This window comes from Moschus berezovskii, chromosome 20 (assembly GCF_049115385.1).
Source record: "Moschus berezovskii isolate FMDL1 chromosome 20, NW_MosBer_1.0, whole genome shotgun sequence".
Classification (NCBI taxonomy): Eukaryota; Metazoa; Chordata; class Mammalia; order Artiodactyla; family Moschidae; genus Moschus; species Moschus berezovskii.
Window position 1 is genome coordinate 66,143,066 of NC_142479.1, and position 25,375 is coordinate 66,168,440.

Below are 25,375 nucleotides of genomic sequence, written 5' to 3' on the forward strand. Positions count from 1 at the left end.
ACCCACAGCCTGACCTCATCATCCCCAGTGTTGGAGCCTCCTGGAACACTTGCATTTCCAGAACTTTCCATGTCCATCTTCACTACATCTGTTTCCTCTGCTTAGAAAGTCTCTCCGTGCTGCCCCTCACCACTCAGTAGGTCTCCATCACTTAGGAATGTCTCTGGAAGGCCACAGAATCCTCTTTGGCCTGGAACCCTGTGCTCAGCTGCTCTCTGAGAGCAACCTGTGCTCCAGGAGAACAAAGGCTGCATCTTCCACGTGTTGAAAAGGCCACCACACCACCCCACCCCCACCCCAGGCCACCCCTCCCCCCACCTCCAGAGGCTTCCTTTGTGGCTCACACCTTTGCTGAGAGGGGATCGAGGCTTTCTTAGCCAAGGCGGATGGCTGGATGCATCTCTCTCCCCATACAGACCCCGAAAGGAAGAAAGGAGAGGATGGAATGGGACCTGCCTCCTCCCCACCCATTCCGCCCCACTCCATACGGCAGCTGGACACTCACGGAACATGGTCATGAACTGCTTGGGGTTGAGGTTCCAGTAGCCCCAGTTGGTCCGGTAGCCATGCAGCGTGGCGTATTCTTCATGGTTGTACGCAGGTTCGGTCCCAAAGGTGTCGATGACCCGGATGCGGCAACTGCCCCCACCCCGCCCCCCAGGAACCCAGGTCACCAATCTCCAGGTGTCTCCCTGGGCTGGGGTGGCCCCAGCCGCGGGTTCTGGAACCCAAAAGTGGCTGGGCAGGGTAGTGCAATGTGTGGTCAGGGCTTAGGCTCAGACACTAGTTGGCTGTGTGACCACAGGCAAGTGCCTTAACCTCTCTGGGTCAGCTTTCCCATCAGTCAAAGGGGGATAACAACTGCCGAACAGTCTCAGAGTCTTATGTGAAGCATGGACCACTAACTCAGCAACTATCAGTTTTTACAGCTGCCCCAAGGGAGTCTAGAGAGGGAGGCCCTTCCTGGAATGTGGTCCCTCCCCACTGTCCAGGATTCACCTGCACAATTTGCACTTCCGCGAGCAGGGCATCCACAGCCCCTCTGCCCAGGAGCCTGACACCCCAGGAAGTGCCAGGCCTTTCTGGACTGAGATGCAGAAGAGAAGGGCCCCAGGGAACCAGCCACCGCGTGCCCCAAAGTCTCCTCTGCAAGAATGGCCACTACAGGTGGGCCTCCCAGCCGGTGGGGGCTCTATCCCACCCTGAGGCCAGAGCCCAGAACCTCTCCCTGCATCTCGGCCACCGCGGGAGTAGGCACCTAAAGAAAACTGCCTCCAAGGTGCTCCCCCACCCAGAGTCCTTCTAGGTGACCCAGAAGTGTCCAGACTGCTGAGGTCAGCACTCCTCCCTGCCCCAGAGAAGAGGTGGGGTTGGGAGGAGGAGGCCCTGAGTGCACGGAGAACATGCATTAATAATAAAAGCAATAACGCTGCCTGTCACTTTTTTTCCTAATAAAATCATGTGGGATAGTCAATGAGACTGGAGCACACGTAATAAATAGCAGGGCTCTCTGTGCTAAATTAAACCCCATATCCTGCTGGCTGCAGAGAGATGGAGCAAAGGCATTGGCCTTCCTCCCACCCAAGAGGGGGCCGGACGGAGGAGGGGGTGGGGAGGGGGCTGCTGGGTCCTCACACACAGGGCTCATGCCCAGTCCTGTGCCATGTTCCCTCCACCACTCCCTGCTGTTCCTCTGCCCTCTCCAACGGGGTCAGCTCTGATCTCATCCCCTCCGCCCCCCAGCCTGCCCAGCAGCAGAGGGTCCCTGGAGCACCCGGCTGCGGTTTATTAATTGTCATCCAAGTCAGCTGAAGCCAGGGGGCAGAGCTGTCTGGGAAGGAAGGTGGGGGGTGGGGGGGAGGGGAGGTGAGCCTTCGCTCCACCCTGGAACCCAAGGCAGTGCAACCCCCCACCTCGGGGACCAGTGGGCAGTCACCACCCTCCCGCTGCCCTCTCACCGGTACTTCCTGAAGGAGAGTCCCATGTGCTGCTTCATCTGCTGCAGGCCGTGGTAGTCGGTGTAGATGAGGTCGAACGGCAGGGGCATGGTGAGCGGGCAGTTCCCCCGGCCTGGCGGCACCCCTAAGTTACTGAGAGAAGAACCCTTCAGAGTCTGAGCCCTAAGAGGGACCCACAGACCCACTTTCCCATCCAGCCTTGTGTTTGGGGGATCTGGACCTCACCCTGGTTTCTACAGCCCAGAATAAAATGGGGAGGGGAGGGACACTGTAAAGGAAAGTGAGGTCAGTGCATGAATCCTGGTAGACTCTTGAAGAGGAAGCCAACAGGGTCGCCATGTACAGTTGCCTAGGTTTTTCACTGCACAAGAGCTTCCAACGAGGGGCAAATGGGACTGCGGTCCGGCATGGGCTACCTTGCCAAGCCTGCACCTGGCCTGGGCTACCTGCCAGAAGGAAGAGAACCTTCTGTTAATTTGCACAAACCTGATCCCCACAGAGCTGTGTCCACCCAGAGTGGGTGTGGACATTCACAAAGTGCCAGGAACACCAGTCGAGGTCCTCAGCACAGCTTCAGCATTTGTTTGGAGCTGAAGAGTCCCCAATCCCAAGTCCCAGAAGACACAATCCTGCTCTGCTGACTGGCTCCTGGCCAGAGATGCCCAGCCCTGCCCCACAGGGGGACCCTGCCTGCTGGGTCACTTACTTGCACGTTTGCTGCTGGGACAGGGCTGCTGCTGGGACAGGGCTGCCTCTGGTGACCCAGTTTGGAGTCTCTGGGTCATCACTCTGGAGCCTGAAGGTCATGGCCTCCCTCCTCCCAGGTCTACCTCCCTGGAGACAGGCTTAGAGGCCCCTGCCAGGCCCCCACAGTGCCAGCATGAACTTTGTCCTGCCCATCCCTGCCCACCCTCCAGGAGCCCCTGCTAAGCCTGCCTATACCCCCCCTACAGGGATGATGGGGTTTTTAGATCAGTGACTCAGTAAGTCTGTACTGAGTGGCTGAGCCTGGCAGGGAGTAGTGTCGGCCCCCAAGGAAGCCCTCCTTTCTGGGGGGGTCCCCAGCAACCTCTCACTTCCCCCTGATTCCTGCCTCCCTTGGATTCGTGGTCCAGATGCTGGAAAGCATCTGTGAGACCTCCCTCCCAGTGAGTCCCTGCAGGGATCCACCCGGCAAAGGGGCCACGATTATCATCTGTTCCCTGGGTCACATCTTGGGCTCCTTGAGACAATTCAAGCAAGCGGAAAAGCAGCACCTGGATGCCTCTGCACTCTCCTGCTCACACTCAGCAACACACCAACAGAGTCTCTGGATGCACCATCCCCCAGAGCAAACTGCCCTAACGCAGCCTTTTCCGCGATGTTTATGACAGCCTGACGACAAAGCCATGATGGAACAATGTCGAGGGAAGCTTTGGGAGACGAGGATCAAGGCATCAGGGGTTGGCCTGTGCCAGCAGAGAAGGGCAGCAAGACAGAGGGGGGTTTCTCTGTACTGCTCCCCACCAGCCTGTGCACCCCAGCCTCACTCAGCTTCCCCACACTAGCACCCCAAGTGTGAGAACCTTTGCTGCCACGTGGGGAGAGGGGAGTGCACAAATCTTATAACCATTTTCTCCCCGTTCCTCTCGTGTGTGTGAATATGCCATAGTCTATTCATTCAGTGGAAAGGCGGATGGATTGTTTCCTGGTTTTTGCTCCTGTTGCCCACTGTAAGCATGAATATCCTTATACACACACCTCCTGATGTAACTGTGCAAGAATTTTGGGGGGTATATAATCAGAAATAAAAATTCTGAAGCTCACAAGTATTTATCTAGGAGTAATCTGGACATGGAACAACAGACTGGTTCCAAATAGGAAAAGGAGTATGTCAAGGTTGTATATTGTCACCCTGCTTATTTAACTTATATGCAGAGTACATCATGAGGAACGCTGGGCTGGAAGAAGCACAAGCTGGAATCAAGATTGCCAGGAGAAATATCAATAACCTCAGATATGCAGATGACACCACCCTTATGGCAGAAAGTGAAGAGGTTCAAAGGCCTCTTGATGAAAGTGAAAGAAGAGAGTGAAAAGGTTGGCTTGAAGCTCAACATTCAGAAAACGAAGATCATGGCATCTGGTCCCATCACTTCTTGGGAAATAGATGGGGAAACAGTGGAAACCATGTCAGACTTTATTTTTTTGGGCTCCAAAATCACTGCGGATGCTGACTGCAGCCATGAAATTAAAAGACACTTACTCCTTGGAAGGAAAGTTATGACCAACCGAGATAGTATATTAAAAAGCAGAGACATTACTTTGCCAACCAAGGTCCGTCTAGTCAAGGCTATGGTTTTTCCCGTGGTCATGTATGGATGTGAGAGTTGGACTGTGAAGAAAGCTGATCGCTGAAGAATTGATGCTTTTGAACTGTGGTGTTGGAGAAGACTCTTGAGAGTCCCTTGGACAGCAAGGAGATCCAACCAGTCCATTCTAGAGGAGATCAATCCTGGGTGTTCATTGGAAGGACTGATGCTAAAGCTGAAACTCCAATACTTTGGCCACCTCATGCGACGAGTTGACTCACTGGAAAAGACTCTGATGCTAGGAAGGATTGGGGGTGGGAGGAGACGGGGACGACAGAGAATGAGGTGGCTGGATGGCATCACCGACTCGATGGACATGGGTTTCAGTGAACTCCGGGAGTTGGTGATGGACAGGGAGGCCTGGCGTGCTGTGGTTCATGGGGTCGCTAAGAGTCGGACACGACTGAGCAACTGAACTGAACTGAACTGAACTGAATCATTAAATTTAATAGATAATACTCAACTATTTTGCACAGTAGTTTCTTATCTTTAAACTTAAAACTGGCCAAGTTCCCCTACTCCCCACCCATCCAACCTCCAGTGATCCCTCTAGCCAACCAGATGGCCATAGGAAGGATTCTCAAAGCCAGGACTTCTAAGGCAGGGCCCGCCTCTTCAGCTTTTTTGTTGAAATACCCAGAAAGCAAAGAAGAAATACTTCAGCTTTTTTGTTGAAGTACTCAGAAAGCCTAGACCTCAGAGGTCTGGCGCTGTCACAGGAAGCAGCTCCCATAACCTGGAGACTTCATGAAATATCTGGTGGTATTTTTGAAGTGTCAAGCAGGTTTTATATTCTACTCTGTGGGATCCTGTTTTCTTTCAAGGATGGCTGTCTCTCACACGCACACCCCAAACTCCTCCAGTCAGATGGAGCATCATTGTTGTCCTGGGTTACAGAAGCTCTGGGTTGAGGACAGACCCTAGTCCCCCTCCCCACTGCCTCCACTCCATTGAGGGCCACAAATAGAAAGACAAAGTGATGACGCCTCTTGCAGAACTGAGGAAGGGGGTGGCTGCTCCTCCCTGGTGGAATCTGGGTCTGGGAAAAATGAAGACGATTCTGAAAATATAAACCGTAGGTGGGTCTAGTAGCTGCTACCTGCACCAGTCACATGATTTCCCCACACTGCCTTTCTGGCTGGTTACCAGGCAACATGTTTTCCCTCCGTAGCCATGAGTGGTACCACAAAGTCACGGGGGGCTCCCTTTGGTTGCCTCAATCCTGGCCACACCCCTGGCCCGAGCCCCAGCCCCAGACACCAGGGCCACTGGGAGGCCTGATGGACAAGTCACGGGAGGATGACTCCGCACTGATGTTCTAGAGCCTCTGTCATCATCTCCCTCACCTTCGTGGCTACCATTCTGAAGACAGGTACCATTCTACATGCTTTCAACTCATTAACTCATCAATCCCTTTCGTCTGAACAGTTACCCTATGATATCAGACCCATTCCTAACCTGCTCCCCTCTTTACAGATTAAGAAACAGGTTTAGTAATTTACCCAGGATCACAGAGCCAGGGAGGAGTAGAGCTGGGATTGGAACCCAGGCAGTAGGCTCCAGCACCCACACTCCCACGGCCAAGCTCTCCTTCCTCCCCAGGCTCACTGGGCACCAGACAGCACAGCGGTGTGTCATCAGTCCACAGTGACATCCCGAAATTGGAGCCACAGGCTGCCAGCAGAGATCGGCCCCAGTCCCAGTTTTGTTGGTAACCTTGGAGGAATCATAGCCTCTAGGAATTTCGTTTTTTTCATCAGCAAAAGACAAAAAGTGCCTCCCTCACCAGGTTCCTGATAAGGTCGAGTGAGGCAAGGAGAGTGACTTCAATCATCAGTTTCACCTTCTGAATCGCCAAGTCTGGGAATTCCTGACTCCCACCCCAACACAAACACGCCCCTCACCTAAGGCCCCAGTCGTGTTTCAGCGAGAATCTTGAAATCATTTCCTCTCTCTTCTGCCTCCCTCTAGTCTTGCCTGACTCTTTTATGGAGAGATGTTTCCACAGTGTCAACCTGGTCAGTCACCCCTGATTGCACCTGATCCTTTTCAGAGCCTTCTCACCACCTGCTCCTTGACTCAAACCTTGCCTCTTCCTCCAGGAGGGCTTCCCTGGTAGTTCAGCTGGTAAAGAATCTGCCTGCAATGCAGGAGACCCTGGTTTGATTCCTGGGTTGGGAAGATCCCCTGGAGAAGGGAAAGGCTGCCCACTCCAGTATTCTGGCCTGGAGAATTCCATGGACAGTATAGTCCATGGGGTTGCAAAGAGTCGGACAGGACTGAGTGACTTTCACTTTCCTCCTCCAGGAAGCCTTCCTTGGGCCTCTGGACAGGGTGAGACACCCTTCTCCTTTGATACCCCTGCCCCAGCATCCCACTACCCTCCCTACCATCCCTCTGCACTGCCCTGAGTCACCTCTTCACAACTTGGTCCCCCCAAGAGTAGGGCTAGATTACCTTTGAAAGCACAGAGCTGGGACAGGATCTGACGCAATAAGTATCAGGTTCATGAAGGAATTAACAAAGCAGCGAACCTGGTGAAACCCCCAGGAAGAACCGGTTTAAAGGCTGAAAATATGGTCAGGAAAAGCATGTTGGGAGAGAGGGGGCGGGTGAGCGAGAGGAGCCCAGGGCTCATGTGGGCCTCTCCAAGGGTTATCAAGACCTCCTGGTCTGTACTGGACACAAGTGGCCCCACGGGTCCCCAAAGGACAATCACGGCAGGAAGAAGAGGAGGAGAAACAAATCGGCCCAGAGACAGCAGGTCCCCTTCCCAGGGGGAGTTAACGAGGAGCCCCACCATCCCCACAGCCACAGAAAACAAAGATTTTCAATTTCCAGTGACTGCACTGGAGATGCGTCTGCAGTTTTCTCATTACTCTCGTCAGGAGGAATCTGAGCTCGTCCAGGGAAGAGCTGAGAGGGTCAGTCGAGGGGAGAGGGGGCTATGGTTTTATCACTTGTAATTTAAGTTCACTTTTATGGGCAATTTTATGCTAAGTGGTTGCTTGGAGCAGCGACATGAATTGAAAAACACTCTCCTGACAACCTTCAGCCAAAGGTGCCCAGGGAGGTTCAGTTGTACAATTCCACCTTACGCTGAGTCCTCCAAAGGTCCCTGTCCAGAGGGTCCCATAGTTCCAACGTCAAGTTCATTTCTCTTCTGACTCTTACCGAGAGCTGCGTCAGGAGGGGCTCGGGAAGCCTCCCCACCCCCACAGCACTGTTGAGCGGGGGACAAGCAGCATCTCAGCATGAAGGGACTTCAGACGCACCCAGCTAGTAGCCCCCGTCCGCCTGCCCACAACCACCCCCAGCGCTTGGTAAGTTTCCATGGAATTGCCAAACTGGGCAGTTGGAATGAATTTCTAAACGTTCCCAGGCCAACTGAGTGGGAATTTCAATGCAGACGAAGGGGATGCGGGAGGGGTGATCTAGGGACATGGTCCTTGTACTGGTCACCAGGTCATCTGGTCTGTATTCCCAACCCAGACTAATCCACCCATGAACGCCAACCTGGGGGGAGGGGTGATGGGGAGTCAGGGTTTCATGGGGACAGTTTCGGTCTGGGAAAATGAAAGAGCTCTGGAGGTGGATGGTGGTGATGGTTGTACAACTGTGTGAATGAATCTAATGTCACTGAACTGCACGTGGTTAAGATGGGTAAACTTTATATGTATTTTACAAACATTTTTCTAAAAACCCAAAACCAGATTGTCCACACTCACAATGTCCATGTACAGCCCCACAAACACACGCCCAGCACTCTCTCTCCCAGAGGCACCCTTGCCCCATCTTCTACAGGGCCCCCCACAATGGAAATAAGTGTTAGTCACTCAGTTGTTTTCCACTCTTGGCAACCCCATGGACTGTAGCCCTCCAGGCTCCTCTGTCCATGGGATTTCCCAGGCAAGAATACTGGAGTGGGTTGTCATTTCCTTTTCCAGGGGATCTTCCCAACCCAGGAATAGAACTTGTGTCTCCTGCGTTTCAGGCAGATTCTTTACCAACTGAGCCACCAGGGAAGCCCCCCCTCTATTTGTTGAGAGGGTCAGCAAATAGGCGGAGCAGGATGTATCAGCCACTTGTGGCCAAAAGATCGAAAGAAGGTGGGACTTCCCTGGTGGTCCAGTGGTTAAGACTCCGTGCTCCCAATGCAGGGGACAGGGCCTAATCCCTGGTTGGGGGACTGGAACCCACACGCCTCAGTGAAGATCAGAGTCCAAGTGTTGAAGCTAAGACCCAGCTCAGTCAAATAAATAAATATTTTTAAAAAGAAAAAAAAATCAAAAGGTAGGATGCAACAAGGTGGAGAAGAAAAAATACAACCATGCCCAAAAGAGGAAAAAAAAAAACTCTCAGCTAGGAATCAAAATGCTGAGTTCTATGCATATAAATTTTTAAAAGAGATGAGTGACAGAGCTAACCCTTATCTGTAAGTTTTGAATTTATATTGCTTCATCCCATGTACCAAAAAAAGAAAAAAGTTCCAAGTTCTAACAGTGAAGAGGCTCCCTGGGCGAGAGCTCCAGCACACATTTGCTGGGTTGCCTCGCACAGACGTAGAAGCGCTCCGGCGTGCACCTGCAGTCCCATTCTGTGATACACGGACAGATCTCCCAGTGGTCCCTCCAAGGCTAGAAATTCTTCGGGTTTATGTCTCCCTGTGTTTGGTCTGTGGCTGGAAATAAGCTCCCCAGGTAGCGCTCAAATTCTGGAACAGACTATTCTCTCGCCCTGCCTATCTTCTCTGTGTGGGAAGGACCAAATTAAAAAGCATCCTTACAAAGTGCTCAAAGATCTTTGCCTTCAAGAGCTAAGAGAACAGGGGAACTTCAGCTTCCTTGGATCCATCTCATTACTGGGAGCACCTGGCTGAGAAACCCAGGACCTCTGTCTCCTCTGGGGTCCGCTAGCCCTCGGATGCCATCCAGTGCCCATCCCCCGAGCACTACGCTCTCCCAAGGTCCATTGTGAAAGCGCCTGCCACCCCTTCCCCAGAGCACAAGGGACACAAAGAAGCAAATGCGGAAAGTTAACTGGGCATCTACCGAGCTGCTGCAGAAGGCAGGCTAGGGTCACCAACGAGGAAGGAATGAAATTCTCCTGCCAGATTTTCCTCTCTTGGCCAGCGTGGGATGACCTTCCTGAGCCCGACAAAAGCAACCCTCATGATGGGTCCACCCACAGCTTCTGTCTCCTGACAAGACAGTGCCCTCGGAGGGTCAGGGATCACAGCTAAAGAGAATGGCCCGGTCCCCAGCGGAGTCAGGGCTCCGAGGAAGCAGGAATTCAAAGGAAAAGCAGATCAGAGCTGACTCCAGCCACGCCTTAGCCAAAGCCCAAAGGAAGTACAGGCAGGAGGATGCTGAAAGGGAACTGGTCGGCCTGCATCGGGCCTGTGGTCTAAAGCCAATACTTTCTTCCCCGGCGTTCCTTCCTCGTAAGCAAGCTCAGGACTAAGAATAGGGCTGCCACTCCCAGGAGAGGTGGCTGAAACCACAGACTCATTCCTTCAGCTCCCCAGGGGCTGCGGTGCCAGGAACGCATCCCTCTGGCTGTCCCCTGCCTCCCTCCCGTTTATGTAACCATGTGTGTGAGTGCTGAGCAGGAGTCCAGGCTCCTCTCGCCAGGCCAGACTTTCCATGGAGGTGACTCGGGCCCAGGCACAGGTTTGGATCACTGAGGTCTATTCTGGTTCCTGATGGCCAGGCCAGTCCCAGAGGGGCCACCTCTTCGCTCTCAGCGGGGGCCTGCCCTTGGGATGTTGGTTTTCAGTTTTTCTGGGGATTCTCATATCCTAGGCGCTTTTGCTGTTCTATGAGTGCTGCTTGCTAAGTTGCCTCAGTCGTGTCCAACTCTTTGCAGCCCTATGGACCGTAGCCAGCCAGGCTCCTCTGTCCATGGGATTCTCCAGGCAAGAATACTGGAGTCGGTTGCCATGCCCTCCTCCAGGGGATCTTCCCGACCCAGGAATCGAACCGGCATCTCCTGCCTTGGCAGGCAGGTTCTTTACCACCAACGCTGCCTGGGGAGCCCCTCGCTGTTCTATCCAACTCCACAAACCTTTGTAGAGAAGCAACCCATAGAGGAAACAAAGATGGGGTGAGACCCTGCTCTCACATTGGAACAAGCCCTGTGGGGGATGTGGGTTAAAACACAGCCCTGGGGTGCCAGCCACGAACCGTGTGGGGATCTGAGTCCATTCCAGAACAGCCCAGGAAAGAACAGTCTGTTTTCAAGAAAAGTCTTCTCTTTACCAGAGCCCTTTGACGATTTGGGGGAAGTTGGAAGGAGCGCTAGGGGTTATTCACACCATTCTGTCTTCTGCCAGCTTCACCAGGAATAAAAAGTCCCAGGCCAACCCTGACCCTGACCTGAGCTGGGAGCAGCAGAATTTTATCCCTCCTGTGGGAGGCATGTCAGTCTCCAGGAAGTTCATCCCACCATCTGCCTCCCTCCTCTCTTGCTGCCATGGGACAAGACCTTCTGTTCAGGATGCCCCCTCCCTTTACAAGAACCCACGGCTCCTGAGGTTTGAAGGTGTACTGACGCGTTCCTCCCCTCCCCCAGGACAAACCCCACCTCCTTACTCTTCCTTCAAAAGCCTGCAGAAGCCAGCCCTCCTCTTCCTTTCTTCTCTGACTCCTCCCAAGTTCTCCCCACCCCACTGGGTTGCATGAACCTTTCCTGAGAGCCTGTGATTTCTTTTAAATCGCTCTTCCCTTGCAACCTCCCAGTCCCAATGTGGACCAGACCAGAGCTGGAAAAGGTGCCTTGGCCACTGCATCTGTAAGGTCAAGACTTAGGGGCCTTGATTAGCAAGAAACAGACTCCCACTCTTTGAGGCTCAGAGCAGCTTGGAGGGGGAGGAGCAGGGAATCGTCTCTCCTGGATCCCTGGGAAGGATGAAGGCTGGGGACCAGGGAGGCTCTGGGCCCCCAGCAGCAGAGGTCTCCCACCTTCTGTGGTATCCAGCTGTGCTGAACATGATCCCACAGCACAGATTAAAAGGCCTCCTTGGAACCCAAGGAGAAGGAAGGCAAAAGAAGGGAGAGGCAGGAATTCTCTGGGGGTCCAGAGGTGAGGACTCCTAACTTCCAGTGCAGGGGGCACAGTTTGATCCCTGGTCTGGGAGCTAAGATCCCATAAGCCATGTGGTGTGGCCAAAAACAAACAGAAGGGAGAGGGAATAGAGTGTTTTATTGTAAATTAGCCATTTGCCTCTCATGCCTCCTCTAGGAAGAGGGGGAGGGGGAAGAACCACTGTGTACAGGGTCTGCTAAATGCCACGCAGAAGCTGGACATGGCTTTTCCTCCCCTGTTCTAATTGGACAATCAAATATTTCAAATATCCAGAAAGTTATAGAAAATAGTACAATGACATGATGAATATCTGTGCTGCCACTTCCCAGCCTCGTCAAGTAATCAGATTTCTGCCATATTTGGTTCAAGGGTTTTTGTGAAGGGTTAACACATTAGAAGTCCAGGGCAGCCTTCTTGTCTACTCTCCTTATTCCTCCTGACCCCTCCACCTCACTCCCAGAAGATGCTCGTTCTTCCTACATCAAAGATAAAATAAGGAGTTCCTTGGGACACAGTGGTAAGAGTCCATTTGCCAATGCAGGGGACATGGGTTTGATCCCCGGTCTGGGAAGATTCCAGTAGCCTGCGGACCAAATAAGCCGGTGAGCCACAAGTACTGAAGCCTGTGCCCTGCAACTACTGAGCCCACACGCTGCAACTATGGAAGCCTGTGTGTACTAGAGCCCATGCTGTGCAACGAGAGCCACTGAAATGCGAAGCCCAGGCACCACAACTAGAGAGTAGCCCCCGCTGGTTGCAGCTACGGAAAGACCACACGCAGCAATGGAGACCCAGAGCATCCAAAACAAGAGGATGTTCTAAAAGGTAAAGTAAAAAGCATCGATGGGAAGGTCCCACCCCTGTAACCCCATCGGCAGCCCCACTATTTCCTGCTCTCTTCCCCTTCCTCCTGGGGGCCACCCTCTGGGCCACGGTTCATGATAATGTCTTTCCTCCTGGAGCTTCAACCACTCCCTTTTCTGGCTCCTTCACACCAGCATTTAAACATGCTCACAGGGACTTCCTAAAGCAAATCAGTCCTGAATATTCACTGGAAGGACTGATGCTGAAGCTGAAACTGCAATACTTGGGCCACCTGATGTGAGGAACTGACTCACTGGAAAAGACCCTGATGCTGGGAAAGATTGAAGGCGGGAGGAGAAGGGGACGACAGAGGATGAGATGGTTGGATGGCATCACCGACTCGATGGACATGAGTTTGAGTGAGCTCTGGGAGCTGGTGATGGACAGGGAGGCCTGGCGTGATGCAGTCCAAGGAGTCACAAAGAGTTGGACACAACTGAGCAGCTGAACTGAACTGAACTGACAGGAACTTCCCTGGTGGTCCAGTGGCTAAGACTCTGAGCTCCCAATGCAGGGTGCCCGGGATTGAATTCCTGGTTGGGGAACTAGATCCTACATGCCGCAACAAAGTCAGCATGCCACAACCAAAATCTAGTGCAGCCAAAGAAATATTAAAAAACAAAAAACAACCCTGAGGCCTGATGGGACTGGCAGCTTAGAGGGTTTTTTGGCTGCAGCTAGGTCAAGCTGGGCTGAGTACAAAGAACAGGACGTGGTCCCTGCCTTCGTCATTCTCCAGGGACCCTCCCCAGTATTTCCCTTGAACAAACATTGATCAACCAGAAAGGCCAAGAGACCTATTTCCACCAGGGCCGGTGCTTGACAGCGAAGAATCTCCCCTCCTCGCCCTCCTTATTTAAACATCCTCCTCTCAAGCTTTCATCATTTGCCAGTTAAGTCAACTAATTTTCTACTAAACCCAATTTCACTCATGGAGGGAGGAAGAGCTCAGTCATTTTTCCTCATGCCATGTACTATTAATGATGCTTGAAATTATGCAAATAAAATGGATGAGCACAGCCTATCCTGGGCAGGCGGGAAGGGGAAAGGCTTCGTTTTAAAATGCCCACCGTGGACCCGGACACCCCTGGGGACGTCTCAGATGCAGCCAACGGGGGCTCTGGCTTCATGTCTCCTCCCGCCGCACGTGCAGGGCGCGGGCAGGACTGCCTGATGTCCCCGAGCTGCAGTCTGATCAGAGCCCCTTGTCCCCACCCGCCGCCACTGCCGTCACCCTGGAAACATCTTGCAGAAGCAAAACCAGATGTGGATGCCGTGCACTGCCCCAAACATCATGCCAGCGCATCGGTTAATTAAAACACCAAAACACGAGGAGCGGAGAAAAGCGGCTCGTCTGTCCAGCCTCGTTGTCGAGTCAGTGACCAAGACATCTGCCGCGAACATCTGTGAATCAACAAATGTACGGGCAGCATCCTCATCCTGCTGCCTTCCCCACGCGGGGCGTTTCACCAGCCCAGGGAGACGTTTCTGCGGCAGGAGCCAACCGTGACTCTCTGAATTTGGATTATCTGCACACCCTGCTGACCTATTTTCACATGACCCTGGTGCCTCTTGTGTAGGACGGCTCTGCCAGGCTGGGAGACGGGACCCCTGGATGAGCCCACCTCCCGCAGAACTCACGGCAGCACCATGCCTGTGTTCAGCGGTCTCTCTGCCCATGACCCCTTTTTAGGTTCAAACGGTCACCATCTTGTTACGGGTTGCCGTGTTGTCCTCCCACCAAACATATGTTGGAGTCCCAACCCCAGAAGCTCAGAATGGGACCTTATTTGGAGGTAGGGTTCTTACAAAGGTGACCAAGTTGAAATGAGGTCATTAGTGTAGGTCCTGATCTCATACAACTGGTGTCCTTATACGAAGGGGGACACTGAACCCAGACACACGCGCAGAGAGAATGCCATGTGCAGAAGAAGGCAAAGATGCAGCTGATGTTTCCTCAAGCCAGTCAACACCAAAGATCACTGACAACCAACAGAAGCTCAAAGCCTCCAAACCAATCAACCCTACCAATGCCATGATCTCGGACTTCCAGCATCCAGAAGCAGGAGACTACCCGCTTCAGTTGTTTAAACCTCCCAACCTGTGGCACTTCGTTACAACAACTCTAGCAAACTAAATCACCTCTGTATGTTAACGTCCACTCAAGGAAAGGCCTTCATGTATGTAGCATTCGGGTGGTTCTGGCAGAGAATGAGTTTGGGGAGCTCATAGGCTAGGTCCAACTAGCAACTGTCACCGGAAAACATACATCCAGGAAAAGGTGTGGCATGAAGCGTTGGGTTGGCCAAAAAGTCGATTAGGGATTTTCCATAAGATGTTACGGAAAAACCCCAAGGAACTGTTTGGCCAACCCAATACATTCCAGGTCAGCAGGTTCACACAATGTCCCAGGAGGCCCTACTACCCAGGCCACCCCTGGGGGTACCTCCATGGACTGCCTCCTCCACTTGGCCCCTACCCTGCAGCCAAGGGGTAACACGGGTGCTTGCAAGTGTGCAAAGGCAGGCTCAGGAGGAATTCACACATCTTTTCACAAATCCTTTAGGGCACTGAGCCCCTACCCCAGGCCTGTTCCTCGGTAACCATTCACACGCTGCAGTATCCTAACCGCACAGCTCTCCTGCCAAACAGACTGGGAGGTGGGGGACGGGGCGTCGAAAAGCCACATCCTCAACTTTTCTAATTCCCAACCATCACTGCTTATTAGATCATAGATCGCTAGGGGAGCTTTGAAAACTTGATACTCGGCCCCACCCCAGACCAATTAAATCAGAGACACCGAGATACCCAAAGGCCGGTAAGTTTCCAAGGCAGTTCCACTACAGCCAGGGTTAAGAATTCCTACCTGAAATGAATTTCAACACAGTGGAGGCTGTTAATTTTATAGACATAACTGTACTATGTCTCCCGGGGAAGGAGGTTTTCTTTTTTAAATTTTTATTCTTTCAGTTGTCTTAAACTGAACCTGGTATCAGATTTAGAAAAAATCTTCCTGAGACTGTTCCCTTGGGTAGCTAAGCTGTTTACACAATTCTGCCCCATCTGAGCAAGAGCCTTTGTGGCACCTACATCCTACAGGGAGCCCAGGGCAGAGCTGTCTGGGCACCGCCTCGGGCCTGCCCACTTAACAAACTGCAAAGTGGAGATGGGGTGGCCTCTCTCTAGAGCTCCTGCTCCAGGGAGCTTCAGATCTGCATGGGTGACACAGTGGTGGATGTGAAAAATGTGGATCCTCTGTGGGGTGTGTGTGTGTGCATGGGGGTGTACCAGTGTGCAAGGGGGTGTACCTGTGTGCATGGATATGCACAAGTGTGCCATGGGCTGAATATCATATATAGAGGTATGTGTATGTCCATGTGCAAGGGTGTTTGCATGTGTGTGGAGGCATGCATCTTCATGGAGGGGTGTGCATGTGTGTGCATGTAGGGGTGTGCATACATACAAGGGTGTACACATGTGGTTGTGCAAGGGGCATGCGTGCATGCAGGAGGGTGCACATATGCAGTGAAAAAAATGGCAGCAGGGGCATATTTCACAAAGGCCTCACTTTCAGGACTCCCCAAGTGCAGTGACCCCCATCTTCTCTGCTCTGGCCCTGTGATGGACATAGGCAACCTCACTGATCACAGGCTCAGCTCCAGCCGGGTCCAGTGAGTGGTCAGAAGAGGAGGAAATACTCTGGGCAGGTAAGGACTCAGGGTCGAGGTTGGAAGAGGAGACATCCCAGCAGGGGCTGAAACAGAACAACCGAGTTAAAAGTCCTGCCTCTTGGGCTTCCCTGGTGGCTCAGTGGCAAAGAAGCCACATTCCAGTACAGGAGACACGTGCTCCATCCCTGGCCTGGGAAGATCCCACATACCACAGAGCAACTAAGCCCATGAGCCAGGACTATTGAGCCTATGCTCTAGAGCCTGTGTGTCACAACTACTGAGCCCACATGCCCCAGTGATTGAAGCCTGGGCAGCCTAGCGCCCATGCACCACAACGAGAAAAATCGCCACGGTGAGAACCCCGTGCACTGCAACGAGAGAGCAGCCCCTGCTCGCTGCAGCTGGAGAAAGCCCACATGCAGCAACGAAGACCCAACGCAGCCAAAACTAAATAATAAAATTAATGAATAAAACGGGTTTTAAATTCCTGCCTCTTAGGGAGACTTGTCAAATAGCTGCTCTCTCACGCAAAGACACTTCTGTAAGTGTGATGTTGGGCTGTCACAAATGCAGGGAGCCTTCCCATTCCCTGAGGGAGCAGTTAGGAAAGGAAGTTCTCACCTCTCTGGCCCCAGAAGATGCACAGTCAGAAGGGAGGAGTCCAGCTAATGCTGATAAAAGTGAATTCATCTAACCTAGAGGTGGAGCCAGGTGTTGGTGGTGTGGATAGAAGGATGTTCCACACTTGCAGGGGACTTGTGTGTGGCAGAGCCTGAGATGCAGGCTCTGGACAGTCCCCACCCCCAGGATTCTTCCCCCTGCATCTTGGGGTCTCTGTTGACCCGGGGAGAAGGGTCCCCAAACCCTTGCTTACTGCTCTGCCTGAGGCAGGTCTGGCTTCCCACAGCACTGGCTGTGCCATCGTAAGTTGTCTGAGATTTCTCTGACTTCTGCACCTCGGGTCCCTTTTCTCTATCCTCCTCCTCTTCCCCTGTCCCATCTGAGTTTCCCATAGGAAGCTTTGAGGCCAAGAAGAAATGCCTCTTTTCATTATTTGCAAATGTCAGCTGCTTCTGCAGTGTTCTGCTCCACAGTGTAGACGTGTCTCCCGAACTCTCTGTTCAGAGGGAGCAGGGGCGGGCTCAGTGCGGTGAGCAGCAGTGCGTGCTGGCGGGCAGTGAGAGGGCACACCCAGCTCTGAAGTGGCCCACACAATGGGAACAGCTTGTCTGACAACAAAATACCACAAGGTGAGAGCCGGCGTGGGGGGCGTGCGGCTGGTTCCCGCTCCCAGCCCTGGGTAGCTAGTTTGGCACTTCAGCACCAGCCTCCGGGACAGCTCCCAACCTAGCCTATTCCCACTCAGGTGATTCAACCAGACGGCGTGGGGCTGCTGTTTCCAAGTGGCACCTCCTCCCCCAGAACTCGCTGCCCCCGACCTGGGATGTGTTTCCAAATGCTGCCACAACTATGCAGCCCCTTTGTCAGGCCCTGTCACCTTCTCCCCCTACAAAGCAGACCGTCTTCCACATCCACACTTACACATGCTATTCCTCTCTGAAGATTTTGCATCTTTCCTGAGCCTACTGGAGACAAGCACATCAACTTAAAAGGATGATTCCAGAGGGATGAATTTCAAGCCATGGTGATGAAAACCTTCAAACTACTAGGTCATTTGGTAGCCTCACAGCACACCCCAGTCTCAGCCTCCTTCTCCCCCTGACTCTCTCTGACAGCCTGAGTCACTGGCAGACTCTGAATCCCTCACTCTGAGTAGCTGCTCAAGACCAGTGCTCCCTGGGCCCTGTTGACCGAGTATTGTCGATGGCTCGGTCCCCGCCAGCATCCTCCTCTCTCCAACGCTTTTCTGCTGCAGAGCATCAGCATTTGTGGTCAGGACAAAAATGCCAATTAAACAAAAGAAAAGAGAGAGAGACACCTAGAACTAACAGACCATCCAGGTGGTGGTCAGGCTCACCAGAGAGTAAGTTCAAGGGCTGATGAAAAAAAGTCAATTTGCAGGCAAACAATTTAGGAGCCTTCCTTAGCTATGTGCGCAGTCATTCAGCCATGTCCAACTCTTTGTGACCCCATGGACGGCAGCCCTTCAGGCTCCTCTGTCCATGGGATTTTTCAAGCAAGAATATTGGAGCAAGTTGCCATTTCCTCCTCCAGGGGATCTTCCCAACTCAGGGATCAAACCTGCATCTCTTGTGTCTCCTGCACTGCCAGGTAGATTCTCAACCACTGAGCCACCTGGGAAGTCTCCTTAGTTAGACCCTGAGACAAATTAGGACAGTCTCATTTCAATGCCAGTGAAAGGAATAGAAATTCGCCAAGCACAAAATCTCAAGCCATAAAGAAAATGTTTTGATAACTTTGAATATATTAAAATTAAGACCTTCCATTCCTTAAAAAAAAAAAAAAAGACATAAAGAAATCACAAAGACAAGCCAGAAATTAGACTGGGAGATTTTAAAACATATATAACTCACACAGGATTTACACCTATAATATATAAAGAACTCCTACAACTCAGTAAGGAAAAGATAAACAGCAAAGCAGAAAAGTGACAATGACATGAATGGGCATCTCATCAGGGGGAAATAAGGAAAGCCAAGCACATGGCCAGTGGCTCAACCTCGTCAGTTGTCAAGGAAGGAAAGTTAAGACCATAACGAGGCACCACAACCCCCTCCACACCCCCAGGGAGAAAGCCCGGTAACGCCAAGTGTGGGGAAGAATGCAGCCCCTGGGCACCGACGCATGGCAGGACCCGACTGCTGCGGTCACTTACGAAAACAACTGGCATTTTCTTGTCGGGCTGAATTTTTAGACACCTGGAGTCCCAGCGGTTGTGCACCCAAGTCTATACCCAAGAGAAACGCTGACCCAGGGACACCAGGGCACAGGTACAAAAGTGTCCACCACAGACAGTGTCATTCCAGATACCTTGAGAAAACATGGGGAAATGTCCACAGATAGGAAAAATTGATAAATAACTGTGGTACAGTCACACGATGGAATATTATACAGCAGTGAACAGGACTGGCATAGAGCTACAGGCAGCAACGCGCAGGAATCTTGGAAATCTAATAATGAGTAAGAAAACAAATCTTGGAGGCCACAATCAGTAGGCAAAATTTTTACAAAGCTCAAGTTAAACCAAAATAAAAACTAAATCATATTGTTTATTGCTACATGAATTTGTAAAACAACAACAACAAAAGAACAAATTTATTTTTTAAAGCAAAAGAATGATAAACACAAAATCCAAGTTCTAGGTTTCCTCTAGGGCTGGGCGGGGTCGAGGGGAGAGGGATGGGTGAGAGGAACCCCCAGGTGAATACAAGAGTCCTGGTAATACTCTCATTCTGCAGCTGGGTGGCAGGAGCATAGATCACTTCATTCTTGTGCTTTGTGACATCTGGTACATATATTTTTGTACGTATCAAATATCATATAATAAATATTAATTGATAAAATAAGAAATATCTTACGTATTTCTATATCCCACAAATACAGTGGTTAAAACTGAACCTAATCATACACACACACACAATCCTCTCCCCTCTAACCACCAGTCTCCCACCTCCGACAGCATCAGAGGGACCCAGGAAAGGCAAGCACTGGAAGGGGTAGGCATCACTGGCCCACCTCTCCACCTTCCGGGTCTTCCTGGCCCCCACAAAGAAGCCCAGCCCCAGAAGAGGAGTCCGAGGCTGCACCAAGTCACCCAGGATGGGAGCAGCGGGGACCCTGTCTGATGACGCAGCTCAGCTCCACAAACCGTATCTGTCAGTCCTTGAGCACAAACAACAGGGCTCCCCTCAGGCCCAAGACGGAGAACAGGGCCCTGTTTGAACAGCACTGAGCAAATACGCTCCCCGGTGCATCCCCCAGAATGATGGGGGATCAGAGCTAAGGACGGCAGGGCGGAAGGCAGGCTGAGCAGGTGGATGGAGAAAGCTATGGGGAATGTCACCATCTGACAGTAGCTGGGCTCCTGGGGGACAGGCTCCCCTTCCTCCCCTGCCCCACACTCACCTCTGCAGCTCCTTCAGGGACACTGTGATTCGGAGGCCGTGGCCCAGGACATAGAGAGCAGCCAGGATGTCTGCCCACTGCACCATCTCCCCCAGAGGCCCGCCCTTCAGCACCCGCGGGCTGAACACGTCCCCAGACTCCTCCGTCAGGAAGCCGATGTGGACAAGGATCTGGTGGGGTCGGGGGTGGGGGGACACAGAGGGTCAGCTTGGAGGAGCAGCAGCCCCTGGCCCAGCCACCCCCAGGGAGACCCGGCCAGCGGAAGACACGGTCTCCCTCCCGGCTGTGCTTTCTGGCACCAGCGCACAGCGGAGGGACCAAGAGGCAGGGTGACCTCGCTGGAGACACGGGTGAACAGGACGGTCACATCCTGCCCTCAAGGCGCTTATGTTCCAGATGAGAGGCAGACAACAGTAAGCACAGACAAGAGATAATTCATGAAATGACAAGGACTCTGAAAGAAATAAACAGGGTGAATGAGACAGTCAGGTAGGTATTTATTGCACAGACGGATGGATGGACAGACAGATGGAGGAAACAACGAGCCGAGGAACTCCCCCAAACAGGCTACATTATTCCCAACATTCCAGGTAAATGACACGACTTTTCTGCCTGGCAAGAACGAGATGTCCACAGAATGTAGGACTCCTAAAGGGGAGAGGGTGTCACTCTGCCCCAAACTTGAAAAGGGTCAGGACCAACACCCGCATCTATCCGGACTCTGCCGCTGCACCACTCCAGCTCAAATTCAAATAAACACAACAAAAGTCTTTTAAGGGTAGACCCAGGGTGCCCCTGGCAGCCTGAGGCCCCGGGCTCACTAAGCTCAGCTCCTTGAATGCACTGAGAGGATGAGGTACCTGCTTCTGGTCCCTCCGGACGCCCCCCAGTTTCTGCTCCAGGCGCTGGGCGGCCAGTGCCCACTGGACTGCGAACCGCTTGGTGCGTTTCTTCATGAAGATTAGCGATTCCTTCCCACTGCCCATCAGCTCCAGGAGGTGGGACAGATTGCTCCGGAAAACTGCCTGGAGTAGGGGGTCCAGACCTCAGTTCTCTAACTTCCAGCCAGCAGCTACACCACCACCATCACCCGCCACCCAGGGCATCTTCCCTGTGAGCTTGGGTCTGTTCTAGCTCCTCCCACTTTTCTAAGTGTCACGAGCCTTGCTCTCATCCCCGCAACGTTCACTCCCCAGCCACGTCTATCCCAGACCAGCTCAGTCAGCCACCGGTCCTGGGCCCTTCAGGAGGGGGTCAGCTGTGACCTGTTCCCAGGATTCCAGCCCTGACAAGGAGGCAGTGAGGTCGTGGTCAGAGCCGGGGCTCCAAGGGCAGAGAAGCCAGGCTGCCTTTCAGCGGAGCCAGAGTATCCGTATGCCTTAACAAAGTTAACTCAGCTCTCCAGACCTCAGATCTGTCATCTGTTAAATACGACTGTGTAAGGACTGCTGCGAGATTTAAGTACAAATAAAGTGTCTGGCACACAGGAAGCCTTCAATGAGTGACAGCTATTATTACTATTATTCCAGTCCATTAAAGGAGGTGCCTCCAGGGCCCCAGCCTGCCCCTCAAGTAGTTTCAGCTTTGCAGCATCCCACAGGAGTTAAGACGGGCACCCGCAGGCTGGGACCAGCCCACCCACCAGGCAGAGCCAGCTGGCCTTATCTTACCCGGGGGCAAAGTGTTCCCTGCTGTCCCCCAAGCACGACCCAGCCACCAGCCCCTAGGTGACCCGCCCACCTGCCACGCCTACCTGGCCTTTGGGGAGGGGCTTGGGAGCCCTCCGGGTGGCCGTCTGGTTCCTCCAGGGCAGCGGGGGGCAGAACCACTCGACCTCACTGAGGTAGATTAGGAAGGAGCACTCGGTGCCGTCCACCCCGAAGAAGGCGTAGCAAGGGTCAGAAGTCCAGCGGGCACGCATCCACTGTGGAGAGGGCCAGCCTGGGCCAGCGAGCCAGTGCCAGTCCCTCGTGTACCCTCAGGGCCCCCTTGCGTGCATGTCCTTGGGGACCCCGAGGTCCCCTAGGAGAGGGTCCCTGGGTCCCATCCTAAAGGTGCAGCAAGGCCAGAAGCAGAGAAGAGAGACTGGACCAGGGTCCTAGGACCCAGCCCTGTGTCTTGGCCACTGAGAAACTCAGGGAAGGCCAGACTGGACCACCATCCCCCAGGCCCAGAAAGAGAAGGACCCTGCGGGAATGAGGCCCAGTCAGGACACATGCGGTCAAACAGTGGAGGTGCAGCAGCTGCGGGCCTGGCGGGTCCCTCATCACTTGTTCTGCATCCACAGCCAAGAGCTGGGTTCGGCTGACGCCAAGGTCAGGGCGCAGGGCTGCGGCCAGGGCGGGACTCATCCAGAGTGGCCCCCACGTGGCCCCCAAGAAAGGGTCTGCAGTGCCACTGCCCCCACTCTTAGGGATTTCAGCACCAGTGAGGGGCTGGCTTTTATGCCTGTGAACTGGCTCCCCAGATAGACAGACTCCATGCAGCCGGGGGTGGGGGGGATCACCCTGGGCAGCGGGGAGGGATTCTCTCAGTCCAGCTGGGCTAGAAGGGATGGGGATAGAGAATGAGGTCCACTCCTTGTGTGAAATTGTCAGGAATCAGACTGCTGGGGGTGGCATACATATATTTAATAGCTTGTCTGCTGTAAGACAGTACTGAAAACCCCGAAACATGACCCATTCTGGGAAATTCAGTTCGTGGGCCAGGCAGAGAAGTAGTTCCTCTGAGGTTGGCCTCTGCTAGCTAGTGCCAGTGTAAGGGTCCGGAGCCCAGGCAGAGAGCCCCTTGGTGGTAGATATTGCTGCTAGCAGAACCCCAGAGCTAATGTGGGACACGGCCCCCGCAGAGGGGCCCACTTCTTCTGGTCACCCCCACCCCCACCCCTCAGCCCCAAGACTCACCTCCACCTTCCCTGAGCAGTCAGGGAACTTGGGGTCACTGGGTGCCTCACACTGGTCCCGCCGGCCTTCAGACACTGCAGGGAGAGAAGGCCAGCTTGCTGAGGACCTGGGTCCTGGAAGGAGCCCGGCAGAGAAAGCACAAGGCGGGGGGTAAGGGAAGCGTGGGGCACACACTGCCCTTGACCTGAGTTTTCTTCCCTGAAAGGCCACCTGGCAGGGGTTGCCTGGGCCTGAGTTTCCCCCTCTGCCACCATGCCCACCCTCCTTAGGCGATTCAGGCCAGTGAGGAGCTGGCCTGAATGGTTAAAGACCAGTTCTCTGGATGGGTAGACCTCAGGCACACATCTGAATGTACTCCCGACTTTTTGAGGGGGGCTTCCCAGCCTGATGCTCCCCACATCAGAGGAATGGAGGAGCCACCAAGGGATGGCGGGGTCACCCCACTGAGAGCCCGACGCAGGGCCCCCAGGAGCCAGAGGAGCTGCTGTGGGGAGAAATCAGGCCCCACCCCAGACATCCCACCACCCTGTACTCTGTCCTCCTAGGGGTCACGAGGTGCCCCCGGCCCCCACCCTTGCTGTGCAGGAGCAGGCTGTGGCGCAGGATCTGGTCCACCTTCACGGCGATGTCCGAGACGTTCTGGGCGATGGCCTGGATCCTCTCCATGAGGCCAGTCCCAGCAGAGAGCCTAAGAGGGAGAAGCCAGGGTGAGCCTGCGGTGATGGCCTTCCCAGAGGCAGGGGGAAGAGGGCCCAGCCTTCCTGCAAAGGACTGCAGGGCCCCCAGCACCCAAACGCCAGCCTGCGCTGAACGGAAATGCAGTGACCAATAGTCAGGCCAGGAAATGAAGCCGCTGTTGTCTTAGCCCGGGCTGATGGAGCTCGCTAACTAACCATCAACGTGCCCACCTGGCACACCTCTGGGAAAACCCACACCTGCAGGTACCAGGTCAAGGGCAGTGCTTGGGCTGACATGGGCAGAGGAATTCCCTTCAAGAGCCTGGACGGGATGTGTTTGGGGACCCCCAGGTGATGGAGGCCCTTTTCCTGGGCTCAGCCAGCCGTCCTGAGTCTCTTTCTCTATTTTCTCCTGGCGGGGAGGGCTGTATCTTGCCAAAATAAATTCCACACAAAGTAGCCTGGGGACTTGCCAACTACTAAAACCTCTAGTAAAATTATTGCTGGATTCCCAAGAATAAATTCTCCCAGGACCCTAAACGAGTTCATTGCCATAAACATCACAGCCCTCCGACTCACCATCAACACCGGTGCTGCCTTAATTTTTGGAGAATTTATTCCCTGGTGTTGATCACCACTCCCCTGTCAGAGGAGTTTATTAGACATCAGATGCAGTACTCATCTCACGGCAAAAACTTCTATTGAGACAGATTCCACTCGGCTGGCACGTGGGGCTCGCGGCAAGGAGGGCTCTGGGGGCCCCCTTCCAGAAAGCCACTTCCCTTTTTCTGAAGACAGTAATTCCATTCCCTTTGATTTTCACCACCTCCTCTGGCTTTGCAGGCCAACTTTAAGCTCCCTTTATCCCTTTACAAGGACTGGGTCTTCCTTGCCGCACATAATAAGAGCTACACGAAGGAGGATTTTCCCAACCTGGGCTCCTCTGGGATCTTCAAATCCCATCACCCACCAGTCAAGGCACAGGGCTGCCCCTCCTCGGCCGGCCGCCCCCCAACATTTTCCTTTTTCAAAACTTCGGCTGTGCTGGGTCCTCACCGCGAAGCGCAGGCTCAGCATTGCGGTGCTCAGGCTTCTTTGGCTGTGGTGTGTGGGCTGAGCTGCCCCTTGGCATGTGGGATCTTAGTTCCCCAGCCAGGGGTCAAACCCACACCCCCTGCATCGGAAAGCGGACTCTTTGTTTTGACTGTGTTGGGTCTTCACTGCTACACAGGCTTTTCCTCTAGTTGCAGCAAGTGGGGCTCCTCTCCAGTTCTTGTGCTCTAACTTCTCACTGCAGCGGCTTCTCTTCTAGCGGAGCACGGACTCCATGGCGCACGGGATTCAGCAGTTGCGGCTCCTGGGCTCCAGAGCACAGGCTCAGTAGATGTGGTGCTCGGGCTTAGTTGCTCCACAGCACATGGGACCTTCCCGGACCAGGGATCCAACCTGTGTCTCTTGTATTGGCAGGTGGATTCTTTACCACTGAGTCATCAGGGAAGCCCTGGAAGGCGGATTCTTAACCACTGGAGCACCAGGGAAGTCTTCCCTGCTCCACTTTCCATTAAGGAGAGGAAGGGCGTGGGGACAAAAGGCAGAGGTGGCAGGAAGGGGGGAGGTGAGCCCTCCGCACACACCTGTGCGCACACATGTACACTCGTGTGTACACACGTACACAGGCAGTCCAGTCCACGCTCTCCAAACTCTCCTGGAAAATGGCATTGCCTTTCATTCACTTCCTGTGGCTGCTGTAACGAATGACCTCAGACTGGGGGCTTAGAGCAGGACAGATGTCCTCTCTCACACCCTGGGCACCAGAAG

General features: G+C 53.5%; 1 protein-coding gene across 1 annotated transcript in view; it reads right to left on the bottom strand.

Annotated features, from left to right (window-relative positions):
* Nucleotides 1–25,375, bottom strand: part of MGAT5B (alpha-1,6-mannosylglycoprotein 6-beta-N-acetylglucosaminyltransferase B) — a 70,989-nt gene that overhangs the window by 21,985 nt on the left and 23,629 nt on the right. Inside the window, exons 4-10 of the mRNA XM_055408491.2 lie at nucleotides 23,453–23,568; nucleotides 22,881–22,954; nucleotides 21,731–21,901; nucleotides 20,838–21,002; nucleotides 19,978–20,147; nucleotides 1,959–2,090; nucleotides 506–639 (exon numbers count right to left, since the gene is read on the bottom strand). Of these exons, the coding sequence (XP_055264466.2) occupies nucleotides 506–639; nucleotides 1,959–2,090; nucleotides 19,978–20,147; nucleotides 20,838–21,002; nucleotides 21,731–21,901; nucleotides 22,881–22,954; nucleotides 23,453–23,568 (962 nt within the window). The remainder of the gene's footprint in view (nucleotides 1–505; nucleotides 640–1,958; nucleotides 2,091–19,977; nucleotides 20,148–20,837; nucleotides 21,003–21,730; nucleotides 21,902–22,880; nucleotides 22,955–23,452; nucleotides 23,569–25,375) is intronic.